At 37.8% G+C, this 13,545-nt stretch overlaps 1 protein-coding gene across 1 annotated transcript in view; it reads right to left on the bottom strand.

The window, feature by feature from the left end:
- Positions 1-3,748, bottom strand: part of eIF6 (eukaryotic translation initiation factor 6) — a 47,117-nt gene extending 43,369 nt beyond the window's left edge. The window contains exon 1 of the mRNA XM_090408761.1: positions 3,556-3,748. Within this exon, the coding sequence (XP_090264887.1) occupies positions 3,556-3,662 (107 nt within the window). The 5' untranslated portion in view covers positions 3,663-3,748. The remainder of the gene's footprint in view (positions 1-3,555) is intronic.
- Positions 3,749-13,545: the final 9,797 nt, after the last annotated feature.

Here is a 13,545-nt window from a genome sequence, read left to right as displayed (position 1 = left end):
AATAGAGCAACAGCTGAGTTGGATAAAGGAAATGGCTCCACGATAATTTTCCTGTATATTGGCATTTGACAGAATACCACATGGAACTCTGTTACACAAATTAGGACAAATGAGGATGGATATGACACTGGTTAAGCAGATGAGAGAGTGGCTGCTGGACAGATATCAAAATGTGGTATATGGAGAGGCAGAATCTAGGACAAAACAGGTAACTAGTGGTTTGCTGCGACCACTGTATTGAGGTCATCATCAGGAAAAATACATATAAGATACAAGCTACAAGACACTATACTATACAAAGGTAAAATGAGTCTAAATGCAGATGCTTGTTAATCTTTTAACCTAGCCTGACCTCTTTGTGGAAAAAATTTATAAATAAAATGAATAAATAAAATTAAAAAAAAAAAATAAAATAAAAATGAATTAAAAATGGAACATTTCTAGAGTCCTCTCGTATTGAGATTTTCTTCTGGCTGGTTGTTATAAGGGTTGCAGATGGGTCCTCTACATTCTTGGAATGATTAATCCATCATTTCTGTTCAATTTTCGGATAATGTCTTAGCATTTCATAAGCTTCTTTGCATTTTCTCTCAAACCAAGTTTTTGGTGTGGTGTAGGGACTTGGTGCGTTTACAGTTAATTCTGTGGCATGTTTGGGGTGCGTAGTCTGATAAGCCTGTTTTAGCAGGGAGGTATTTAATGTGTCATTCATGTTTGTCTTTTCTGATTCGGATAGTGCATCCTGTTACACCTATGTAAGGTAGGTTGCAAGTATGTTGCATTTTGTAAGCCCCTGGGTGGGCTAGGTGTGGAAGAAGATCTTTGGAAGAGCTAAGTAAATTTCTTAATTTTGTCGGGGGTTTGAAGGTAGTCTTAATGTTGCATTTGAGTAGTGTTCTATTTTTTTTTAGAACTGTCTCTAATATAGGGTACGGCATTCATGAAATCTTTTTTATTTTTAGTGGTATTTTATGGAGGATCTTGTGAACTGTTTTTTTATTGTAGCCATTTTTTACAAATGTTTGGTTAATGATTTCGAATTCTTGGTTCAGAGCTTGTTCATTAGAGCAAATTGTTTAGGGTTCTGTGTTTGAGGGTGCTGAAGAATCCTAGTTTTTGTGTTGGATGGTGATATGAATTTTTATGTGTGTATTGGCCCATGTGTGTGTGTGTTTACAGTAGACTGTGAAGGAGAGACAGCCTGAGGGAAGACATGTGACGAGTGTGTCTAGAAAAGGAAGAGAGGTGTTATTTTTGATTTCGATGGTGAATTAGATATGTTTGTGTTGTTTGTTCAGGTGGCTTAGGAATGTATTAGGAATAATGTTTCGCAGCCATGGGGCCAAATGGAAAAATCAAATGTTACTTTATTAATGTTAAGTAAAGTAATTATTCTAACATGTGTTGTGTCTCCATAAATTCTTCACTATGAAGGCTGACCACCATGTAACCTTAAAAGAAAGAATGGGACCACTGCTGTTACTTGTACATAAATGATATAGAAAATAACACCTGAAAAGAAATATTCAGTTGTTTGCTGATGATGCAAAATTAAGTAGAGTAACAGTTAATCAAAGCAAAGTGGAGAGCTTACAGGATGATTTAAATAGACTGTCAGTATAGGCAAAAGTTAACGGGTATCAGATTAATGTCGAGAAATGCAAAGTTATGCATTTTGGGATAAATAGATTATAACCTTGTATCACATTGATGGCACTGCACTTCAGGAAACAGATGAAGCTAGAGAAGTAAGGGTGGTGGTAGACAGTTAAAGTTTAAAGGACATATTGCTAAGGTAGTCTATAAGATTACTTGGCTATTGAAGAACACCTTCAATTTTGCATTTCATATTCACATTTAAAAAGTAGAGATAAGGAAGCTGTTATTCCTCTTTATAAGGCCTTGATACATCCACATCTGCACTACTATGCTCAAGTCTGGTCTCCTGGGTTTCTTGGGAATGAGGAAGCAGTGGAGAGGATTCAGAGGCAAGTGAACAAGATAGTGAGTGGCTTGTAGAATGTTCCCTATAAAGACAGACTGAAGATGTGACTTGCAGAAGTTGGTTGATAGGAAAAAAAGAGGGGATTATGACAGAAACATTAAAGTTGCTTAAAGGGTTTTATAGGATAGATGCAGGGGAAATGTTTCAGCACTTGGCTAGAGGGAACAGAACAAGGGAGGGAGGGTCATCCCTGGAAACGGAATAAATGTGTGCTTAGTAGGGATGTTAGGACTAGATTTTTTGCTTGGAGAGTTGTGAATGAGTGGAATGGGTTGCCAGAGTCAGTTGTGAATGCGTCGTCTGTTAATGAGTTCAAGGAGAGGTATGATAGATTGTGTGGATAAATTGAGTCTCCTGCGATGAGTCTTTGGACTCCATGCAGGTGCCTGTATAATACTATCCTGTGCACAATAGTCTTAATGGAGACCAAATCAATCTTATATAATCACTTTGTCATGAGTATAATTTGTCATCAAGATGAACCTTAATACTTAATTATTATTTTTTCTTTGAGTCACAAAGGTTCTGAAGCTCTTGTTAAATACTAAAAGTTTCTGATAAGGATGGTAGCAACAATGCATAAACAATTTTTCACATGCACCATGTTATTATATTTTTGTGATACTTCCATGCAGTGCCATAACAAGGCAGGTGCAACGGGTGCACAGGCACAGAGTTCAGGACGAAGTGGATTTATATTTTGAAAAAAAAATAAAAAATGCATTTCTCTATGGGGGAGCAAAAATAAAATCTTGCACAAGGCCCATGAAAAGCTAGTTACAGCACTTCTTCTATGTAACATCTCCCCATCTCACACACTTACTCCTCAAACTACACTATTTCCATCAACACAACGCCATCTACCGTCCGCCACCACCAATAGTGTATTTTGTTTGTAAATTGTATGTTCTCTTGGCCGATTTGCCTGTGTGCGAGATGAAAAACCTTGCTACCTCCATATGAGATCGGCTAACTCACCTTCAATTTTTTTTTTCCTATTCTCTTACACAAACAAGTAATTTCTTCGGTACAAATAACATCATCACATTTCTACGCTGATTATAGCGTTTCGTATTATTATTATTTTTAACATCTCCAGGGAGTCTAAAGACTCATCGAGGGAGAGTATACCGACAGCATCGAACGATTGGTCCCCTTCCAACTACTAACCTGTAAAAATGCTAACTGGTATAAAATGTTAACAATTTAGTTATACGATTTCTGATCAACTATTAGATCTCGACACCTGAAAGTTACAGTTAACTGATAACAATCTAACATCTTCAACGTGTTTTATAAACATGTACATTGCTTTTGGCCAATACTTAAAATCGTATTACATGAAATGCCCGGCATTACACTAATGATTAAAATACTGAGATGAATTTTCAAACATAACAGAGTATGCTTTTAATTTCTTGTTTTTTAAATATTCTGCCACAATTATTCCATAAACAGTAACTAAATTACTGCATAAATATTCAAATGATAAAGGTATCCGAATAGTGCGTTCGAGTATATATATTTCGTTATTGTTAACATTTATTTACCTGTAAAAATTTTCGGAACCTCCAATTCCAACAAGACAATACTGGTTCGTAAGTTTTGCAAAAACTCCGATATCATTATAATTTTCAAACTGAGCACGAAAAGCCATTACAACTTTTACAAGCAAGTACACGCGACTATATCACAAATTTGTGCAATTCCTCTGTAACTCCCGACCACTTTCCGTACTGAACGCCACCACGATATGTATGTTTGTTTATTTGGATATATACTATACATAAACACACGCTTCACATTGTAAATATATCTGAAATCAAAACACAAATATATTAGAGAAGTATGTAAATATCTAAAATCGAAACATACATATATTAGAGAACTATGTATATAAGTGATTTTCAACTAAAATGTGAAGGGAAAATTCGATTATTTATTCGATCAGTAAATAATCGAATTTTTCTGTTTACTTCTTGCATTTTCAATATGTTTCTGTAATTGTGTAAAACAGCGCAGTTAGCAATGACATGGAGATATGCTTTGCGTGGGGAGTAGTGAATGAGCTAACCTCAAAAAGATAAAAGTTATGGCAACATGTGAACTTAATGATTTTGAAGTAGATGGGGAGAAAATGGAAGCAGTTAACAATTTTGTGCTCCTAGGATCCCGAATTGATAAAGATGGTTATTGTACTGAAGAAGATTATTACTCGGAAAGAAAGCAATGACAAATTTAAGCAAGATCTTTAAGGATAAAAATATTAGCCTCGCAACAAAAATCACAATCGTGAAAGCAATGGTATTCCCTAAAATTCCCTGAGAAAGAGTGAAAGAAGGACTATAGATTTCAATTATGGGTTTGGAGATGCTTACTAAGAATACCATGGACTGCAAAGCGAACCAATAAATCAGTGATAGACAGAATAAAGCCAGATTGCTCCCTCGAAGTTGTGATCATCAAGCAAAAATTGTCATACTTCGGACATATTATGCGAGCAAATGACAGTCTGGAGAAGATGATGATGATGCTTGCTAAATTACATAACACACACACACACACACACACACACACACACACACACACACACACACACACACACACACACACACACACACACACACACACACACACACACACACACACACACACACACACACACACACACACACACACACACACACACACACACACACACACACACACACACACACACACACACACACACACACACACACACACACACACACACACACACACACACAATGAATGAGCTTCCAGAGACAGTTTAACAAAAGATATGATAGGTGCCATAGTTAGTGCAAACCTCCCATGATGGCTCTTACTACTATTACTTTTACTGTTGCTATTAGTAATTCTACTACTAATAATGATACCAGCTCAGTGTTATTAACCGGAAATTTGCAGATTGCTTATGGTTGCTACAGGAATTTGTGTTCATAAATTAATTTTACTATGGAAATTAAAAAAAGAAAAAGAAAAAGAAATTACTTCTCATACCTCTCATATATGAGGTTACCATTCTTTGATCAACTGTTTCATTTCCAACCCGAATCATATCCATAAGTTAACACTTTTTTTGAACACAGTGTTATATTTAGCAATTTGAGTGTTTTGACTAATTTCGCTCTTATCTCAAAGAAATTGATTCAATTGACATCATTCTATACCAGCTTTGCTATATCTGCAATCTGTTTCCATATTTATCTTGTCATCTTCACTAAAAATTGTATCAAAAAAGATAAAATGTTTTGCTTCTTTTATAGATTTTCCATGCAGGATGCGGCTGAGGTTTTTGATGTTCCTGTCAATTTTTACAGTCTGTTCTTGTTGCCGATTTTGATATCAAATATTTTACAGCATTTATTCAATTTAGTTAAGGAATTCTGCATACTTAGATTGGATTCATTTAAGAATATAACATCATCTTAACAAAGTTGAGATGATTATGTAAAATTCTGATATCAGATCTAATACCACTTTCTTTCGTAATGTGATGATGAATAACAGCGAAGATAGTGTGCAGCTTTGTCTCACTTAATTTTATATCAAACTCTCTTCCTTCTTCTACTTCAATTCGAATCGCTGACTTACAACTCAATATTGACTAAGCGTTTCTGTTATAATGTACATTTACACCACATAATTATAGTATTTTGAACAGTTCGTCTCTTGACACTTTATTCATGTGCCTTTTCCAGATCTACAAAATATAATTATGGCTTAATTTTATATTCCCAGAATTTATCATCTATTTGCCTCAAGTAAAAATTTTATCTTCATAACCTTTATTTGGACCAAATCCATTTAGTTCTTTTCCAGATTTCTCATCCGCAAAACCTTAGCCTCATCATAGTTTCTTCTCTGGGTTGTTTACATAAACCTTACCTGGAAAACACAGTAGAGAAATTATTCAAATTCGCAAATTCAGTTGTTTTTCTTCTTCTTTTAAGATAGATACTATGAACACTCTAGTCATTTGTATTCATATCCCGTCTTACCACGTTTTCCAAATTCTGGAATGTAGCCACTGCAGAGATTTGTATAGATCCGTATATGAGTAATTCTGGTGCAGCATTATCTACAGCAGCAGCTTTTCCACTCATTAATGAATCCTGCTAAATCCATCAATGATTTCTAAATATACTACCCCCAATTCTCTAAAGTTTGGTTCTTTAATTTTTATTAATTTTATTAATAATTAATTTTTTAAAAATAATGTCTATATATTTAAGTCTACACTTTACTACTGTATACTGCTTTATTTTGAAACTTTTAAACTTTTCACACAGATCGAAACGACTGGAGGAGGCTAGCAAAGAGAAAGGTCATTCATGGCTGATAGGTATCACCTACCAGCCATGAATGACCCAACGGTTCATTTAGCACTACGGGAGAAGAAGTATATTTTACTGCAGTAGTATAAAAATTTCGTCTGAGACTTGACGCCTGCAAAATTTCAATCCATCCTAATAGGTAGCATTCTATAGACTTACACCAGTCTTTGCTACTCACCTCTACATCCTCTTCACTATTCCTTGGAATCAGGTGGCTGAATTTATTAGATTGTGCAGAAGGTCACACGTGGCCCTATTAAAGCCTTTCATAAAGATAAATAACAACCTTTTTTTTTATCCCTGCTTGTTAGTGTGCTGTTTTGACCATAACTTTACGCTTGGCCACAATAAACTGCCAGCTGTTATCCTTTGCCTACATTTATGTCTAGTTAAGCCATAATTCAAAATCTCTACCATCTTCATTGATTATAGATCCACTCTTATTTACATCATTGACAAAAAAAAATTAATTATTTCATTTTAAATCATATACTATAAAGGTCTATATAGCTCAGTGGAAGTGGCCTTGCATTCTCTGCACTAGACCACACGAAGTTAGCCTAAAGATCAAGTCTAGCTGCCAAATGGAGAAACTGTAAGGGTTAGGTAACAAGAGATGGGAGCACTTGTTTGCCTGTCCTTTCATTAGTTGCTGCTTATAATTAGTCATAATCTTTGGCCAGCTATCTCTGATTTGTACCAGTGGAGATTGAACTTCCCACTCGGTCTACAAAAGATAGATAGGGTTATAAGGCCTCACCTACTTCCTATAAGGGAATAAAAGGCATTAGCTGATTTATTTATTTATCATATACTATATTACTGATGTAAATTAATCCACAGCTGATCAAGTACTAAGGCCAGCAGTACACTACTTCTCCACTTTCTCCTCTTGGATTCAATCCCCCCCACACACACATATGGCCTGTGATCAATATTCAATCAGCCATCCTCTTGTCCAACTCACTAGCATCGTATCTATCACCATGCTCCATTTTTTCTAACAGAGGTCTATGCCTCTTGTCAAATGCTTTCTCAAAATCTAGTAGCATTATTTATGTATACGTGAATCTTTTTTATCCTATTTTTTAATCGTATTTTTACATTTATGTTATAAATGTGAAAATAGCTAGAGCTCTGTGTATCTCAGTGGAAGGAAGCAAACAAGCAAGTGAGCTACCCAGACGCAAACTCAGCTTACTTGCATATTTCCTTACTTGGGAAAATAGGATTAAAACCAAGTTTATAAAAATTTCTTGGAATGTTTAACATATACTACACGCAAGGTAAAAACCTTTCTACATCTTTCTCTCATCCTGAGATTTTTATTTAATAAGATCAAAGAACCTTGTGGAAACTCGTATAGGTAAATATAAGTTCTGCATTACTTCAACCTTGTTATCCATTTGAGGGTCTGGCTTCCTCTGAAGAGATCTCAATAAAGATCGAAACTGGTCTGGGTGGTGGCACTTGGTTTAATGCATAGCATCATACATGTCCGCAAGGAGATGTGCTTTGCATTATGGGAGATGCTAAGGCAAGTGATCAGAGCTTAGTCCAGCTTTACCTTAGACCTGAAAATACTACAGGCGCAAACTTAGCTTACTTGCTTGTTTGCTTACTTGAGAAAATAGGATTAAAACCAAGTTTATAACATTTCTTGATATCTTTATAACATATTATACATATATATATATATATATATATATATATATATATATATATATATATATATATATATATATATATATATATATATATATATATATATATATATATATATATATATATATATATATATATATATAAGCCTTTTTTCGACCGGTTCCCGAGTTAGTCGATCTCTGGCACGGGCAAGCAGGTTTTTCCTCCCGGAAACTCGGGTTTTTCGTCCTGTAAACTCAAGAAAATCGACCGTAGAACCCACATTATTTCAGACATTAAATATATTGTGTTAGGGTTAGGGACCACGAGATGGCGGCACATTTGAGCCGTCTCTCTTCACTGCGTACCGCTTAATTAGTGATAGCCTTGGGCCATCTGTCTCTGATTGGGTACCAGTGGAGATTGAACTGCCCACTCAGTCTCCAAAAGTTAGATAGGGCTAAATGGCCTCGCCTACTCCCGTATACGGGAATAAAAAGGCGTTAGCTGATTTTTTTTTTTTTTTTTTTTTTTATATATATGTAAGGGAGCCTGTGTAGCACAGTGGGAGTGGTGTTTTAAGTCCCCGACACTTGACCACACGAAGGAAGACTTTGTTTCGAATATGGTCGGTGACTAGAGGAACCTTTTCTAAGCATTTATTCGAACTGTTCCCGAGTTAGTCGATCTATGGCAGAGGCAAGGTTTTTTTTCTCCCTGATGGGAGAAACTATTTCAGACATTAAATATATTATGTTAGGGTTAGGTACCACGAGATGGCCGCACTCTCTCTATCCGCCTTCTTTACTGCATGCCGTTTAATTAGTGATAGTTTTGAGCCAGCTACCAGTGGAGATTGAACTATCCACTCAGTCTCCAAAAGTTACTTGAGAAAATAGGATTAAAACCAAGTTTATAACATTTCTTGAGGGAGTAGACGAGGCCTACACAGGCCTCGTCTATTCCCTCTAAGGAAAGAAAAGGCGTTAGCTGAATTTTTTTAATAGACTAGGCCTGTGTAGCTCAGTGAAAGTGTAGCTTGCGTCCTCTGCGCTCGGTCGTTCAACTCAGAATTACGTTCACGTCTACTCGGCGACTAAATGAACTTTTTCTAAGCCTCCGTGTAGCTCAGTGGATGTCGCGTTTGCACACCACAGCACTTGACCACACGAAGGAAGACTTCTTGGTTTAGAATCTAGTCGGCGAAAAGAAGAAATTTTTCTGACTTTTTCGACCGGTTCCCGAGTTAGTCTATCTCTGGCACGGGCAAGAGGGATTTTTCTCCTGGAAACTCGGGTTTTTCGTCCCGTAAGCTCAAGAAAATCGACCATACAACCTACATTATTTCAGGCATTAAATACGAGTGTTAGGGTTAGATACCACTAGTTGGCGGCACTTGTTGAGCCGTCTCTCTTCACTGCATGCCGCTGAATTAATGATAGCCTTGGGCCAGCTATCTCTAATTAGGTACCAGTGGAGATTGAACTGTCCACTCAGTCTCCAAAAGTTAGATAGGGCTAATCGGCTTCGCCTACTCCCTGTTACGGGAATAAAAATAAGGCGTAGCTAAGCTGATTTCTTCGACTGAATCCCGAGTTGGCCGATCTCCGGCACGGGTAAGTGGGTTTTTCTTCCCGGAAACTCGGGTTTTTTATCTCGTACTCTTAAGAAAATCTACCGTAGTCACCACATTATTTCAGACAGCCTCTTGGCTGCTGTGATTAGTGATAGACATGGGCCAGTTATCTGTGATTGGCTACCGGTGGAGATTGAACTGCCCACTCAGTCTCCAAAAGGTAGATAGGGTATAAAGGCCTCACCTACTCCCTGTAAGGAAATAGAATGATGGAAATGAGAAAGATGTTATTTTAGACTGAGCCCGATTACATTGCATACAAGGTTTCTCAGTAATCTCATATTGCACTGGTGCTAACACAGTGTGATTCCAACTGCCCCCCTACCCCCTCTGCAGGAAATGTGCAAGAGGTCAAATGGCCGGTAGGCCTCACCTGCAATGAGGACCAGTGGTGGATTTAAGGTTTTATAGGAGGTAGATTTCTAAACTGTGGCCAAGTGAGATATTGTTACTCCTTTTCTGCAATTAGTAGGTTGCAACAAGACTTAATATGCTAGCAGACCAACTCAGTCTACAGGACACTTGCTGGCAGGCTTCAAGCCCTGCGGGATTATATACTGCTAGTAGTCCAACTAGGTCTACAGGATACTTTGATGGCAGGCCCCTAACCCTGTGGGATTATTTATACTGCTATTAACCAATTTCTGCTGGCAGGAAATCGCCACTTTGACATGGAAAACACCAAAGAACAGATCCAGATCCTTAATAAGGAGCAGTCCCTAGAAGTACTTAAACTCATAATAGACAAGTTAGAATCTCACTGGCCAGGATTTATAAAACAATATATTCACTTTAATGATCAGGATGGAGAGGAGGATGAGAATGAAATCTCACAAGATGATCTCATAGCTGCTCTGTCACCAAAATCCCCTGTCAAAACATCTCTCAAGGGGAACACTCTAACAAAAGAAGAACTATTGAAGAATAGACGGATGAAGACATGCCAACATCAGATGTCCCGAGGAACACCGAAAAGGGTCCACCAGTTATACTAAGGGACAAGGACAAATGGACCACTGTCACATCAGCCCTTAGGGAACATAAAATCTCATATTCCTGGGCTAAAAATCAAGATGAAGGAGTCAAAAATCCAGCCAGCCTCAGTCATTGACTACAGACAGCTGATAAGATTAATGGATAACAAAAGTCTTCCATATCACATTTTTGCTTTATTCAGTGAAAAGAATCTCAAAGTAGTACTTCGCAGAGTAACCGAGGGTGTCACCTGTGAAGAAATCACTGCTGACTTTATGAGTTGGGGCCTAACGCCAGTGAAAGTGAGCAGAATGCTCATGGCAGATAAACGGCCAATCCCACTGGTACTCGTAGATATTGATAAGGCACAGAAAGAGATATATGAACTGACAACGATCTGTATCTTCAGAATTTCTACTGAACCACTAAGGAAAAAGTCAACAGCTGGGCAGTGCCATAGGTTCCAGAAGTTTGGCCATGCCCAAAAAGGCAAATTGAAGGTGTTTAAAATGCGGCGAGGGCCACCAGACCGTCATGTTTACAAAACCAAGATCCACTCCAGCTAAATGCGCTAATTGTGGAGGACCTCGCCCTGCCAGATACAAGGGATGCATTACACACCCAAATAACCGAAGGCCAGCCAAAATTACCCTTCCAACACATTTCAGCGATGCTTAAGACAGCCTGCAAATCAAATTCCGGTCCAAATTATCTCCAGCTTGACATCTCAAGAAAGGAAACAAATGCCTAAAACTTATGCAGAGGCAGAACGAACAAAGGCTGCTCCATCTCATGATCCTATAAGCTCAAATCTAACATCAGTACTAACTGCCTCCCTAGCTACCATGTTACAAGAATTCATTATGACAAATCCTTCGCCGTCCTTCACGAAAAGATTCCTACAAGGTACCCACTCAATTCTGACAGCCCTCAATAATGAATAAAAGAAAATTCCATCCCAACTCTCTCATTATCACTGCATGGAACGCCAGTGGACTTAATAACAAAATCCTAGAACTATAAGAGTTCTCTCACAGACATAATCCTGACATAATACTGGTAAATGAAAGACATCTCAGGCCAGCTAATAACCCCAAATTACGGAACTATATTATATACAAAACAGATAGATTCACCAGCAGCAGAGGTGAAACATCTATATACATTAAAAACTACATAAGCCACAATGTTCTGACCAATCCACAAACCAAGAACCTAGAGATAACAAGCATTGAAGTTCATACCAACAATGCTGACATTATCAAAATCTATGCTGGATATAATTCACCCAGCATTCCATTACTGGTGTCTGACTTGGACACCATTCTCGCTTCACAGACTCCATCATCATGGCTGGTTACTTTAACGCCAAACATACAGCCTGGCATAGCTCCACAATCAGCGACAAAGGTTGAACTCTAAACCATTTCTCAACGCAACATTGTATCAGTGGTGCACTCAGGATTTAATCTTGGAGGGGGCTGAGCGCTCAGAATTTAACCTTTGGGGGGCCGAGTTGAGTAGACGTTTTGCGAATACACATTACACATCGCATACGACCTATAACTGTGCATCTGCAGTGATCGCTAATTCATAAGTAGCACACATCATAAATAAAAAAATGAATTTTAATTAGGAAAAGATTTTTGGAAAATTTTCTAGTGTTTTTTCCTTTTTGGGGGGTGCCCGGACCCCTTGGCCCCACCTCTGGGTGCGCCACTGCATTCTATTGTTGTAACTGGACTCACAGAGCCCACCCATCACAGCTCAACTGGAAGTTCAGATGTACTTGACATAGTCGTCCTCAAAAACATCAGATAACAATATCAACTGGAAACAATAAATGAACTTTCGTCCGATCAGAACTCTATTCTGCTTCAACTCGTTACACAAGAACAATCCCCCCCCCACCCCAGTCTTTCATATCTTGGGACAAACTCTCCAGAATCCTACCTGATCACATCGGCCCAGTCCCTGAAATTCACACTAAAGAAGAGATAGAATTGGCTGCAAACAACCTTACCAGTCAAATCAAAAATGCAATAAAGTCAATTACCCAAACTATAGTCTTTCACCCAAGTGGTCGGATCTCAGAGGAAATCATGGATTTAATCAGACTGAAAACAAAACCAGAAAAAGGTATCATAACACAAAACCTCCTCAAGATAAAACAAATATGAATAAATTAAACATATAAGTCCGAGAAGCCATCCAAAAACATCGAAACCAAGAATGGGAATCTAAGCTAACGAAATTAAACCCAGAACACAACTCCATTTGGAAGTTTTTGAGAACGCTCTGCAGTAAAAGACAATTTTTACCCACAATTAAGACCACGAAAGGAATAACCCATACTGACAGGAAAAGGCAGAGGCTCTGGCTGACAGCATGGAAACTTAATGCAACCGCTTTTATGAAAATTTGAACATCAATCTCATCTACAAGATTCACCGCCGAGTCAGGCAGGCCATAACACAACAAAAAGATGACCTAGAACCTCTTAAACCCACTTCTCCAACAGAAGTTAAAAATATTTTAACCCACCAGAACAACAATAAGGCTCCAGGTTCAGATGGAATTACAAACAAAATAATCAAACTACTCCCCAGAAAAGCCATTGTACATCTAGTCAACATAATTAATGCCATCCTCAGACTCAAGTATTTCCCCTTAACACGGAAGATAGCAGGTGTCACACTAATCAAAAATATTGGAAAAAACACCCAACTCCCTGAAAGCTACAGACCTATCAGTCTTCTGTCTAACCTTGGAAAGATCGCAGAAAAAGTAATCCATACTAGGCTTCAATCACAAACGGATAAACTAGGTATAATCCCAAATGAGCAATTGAATTTATAAAAAACCACTCCACCGTTCAGCAGATCCACAGGCTGATCGAATTCATCTCTGAAGGCTTCAACCGG

Source organism: Typopeltis vanoorti, chromosome 18 (assembly GCF_054136105.1).
Source record: "Typopeltis vanoorti isolate ZY-2024b chromosome 18, IOZ_Tvanoo_1.0, whole genome shotgun sequence".
Lineage (NCBI taxonomy): Eukaryota > Metazoa > Arthropoda > Arachnida > Uropygi > Thelyphonidae > Typopeltis > Typopeltis vanoorti.
Note: the sequence above shows the minus strand (reverse complement) of the source record. Positions and strands in the feature narration are given on the sequence as shown.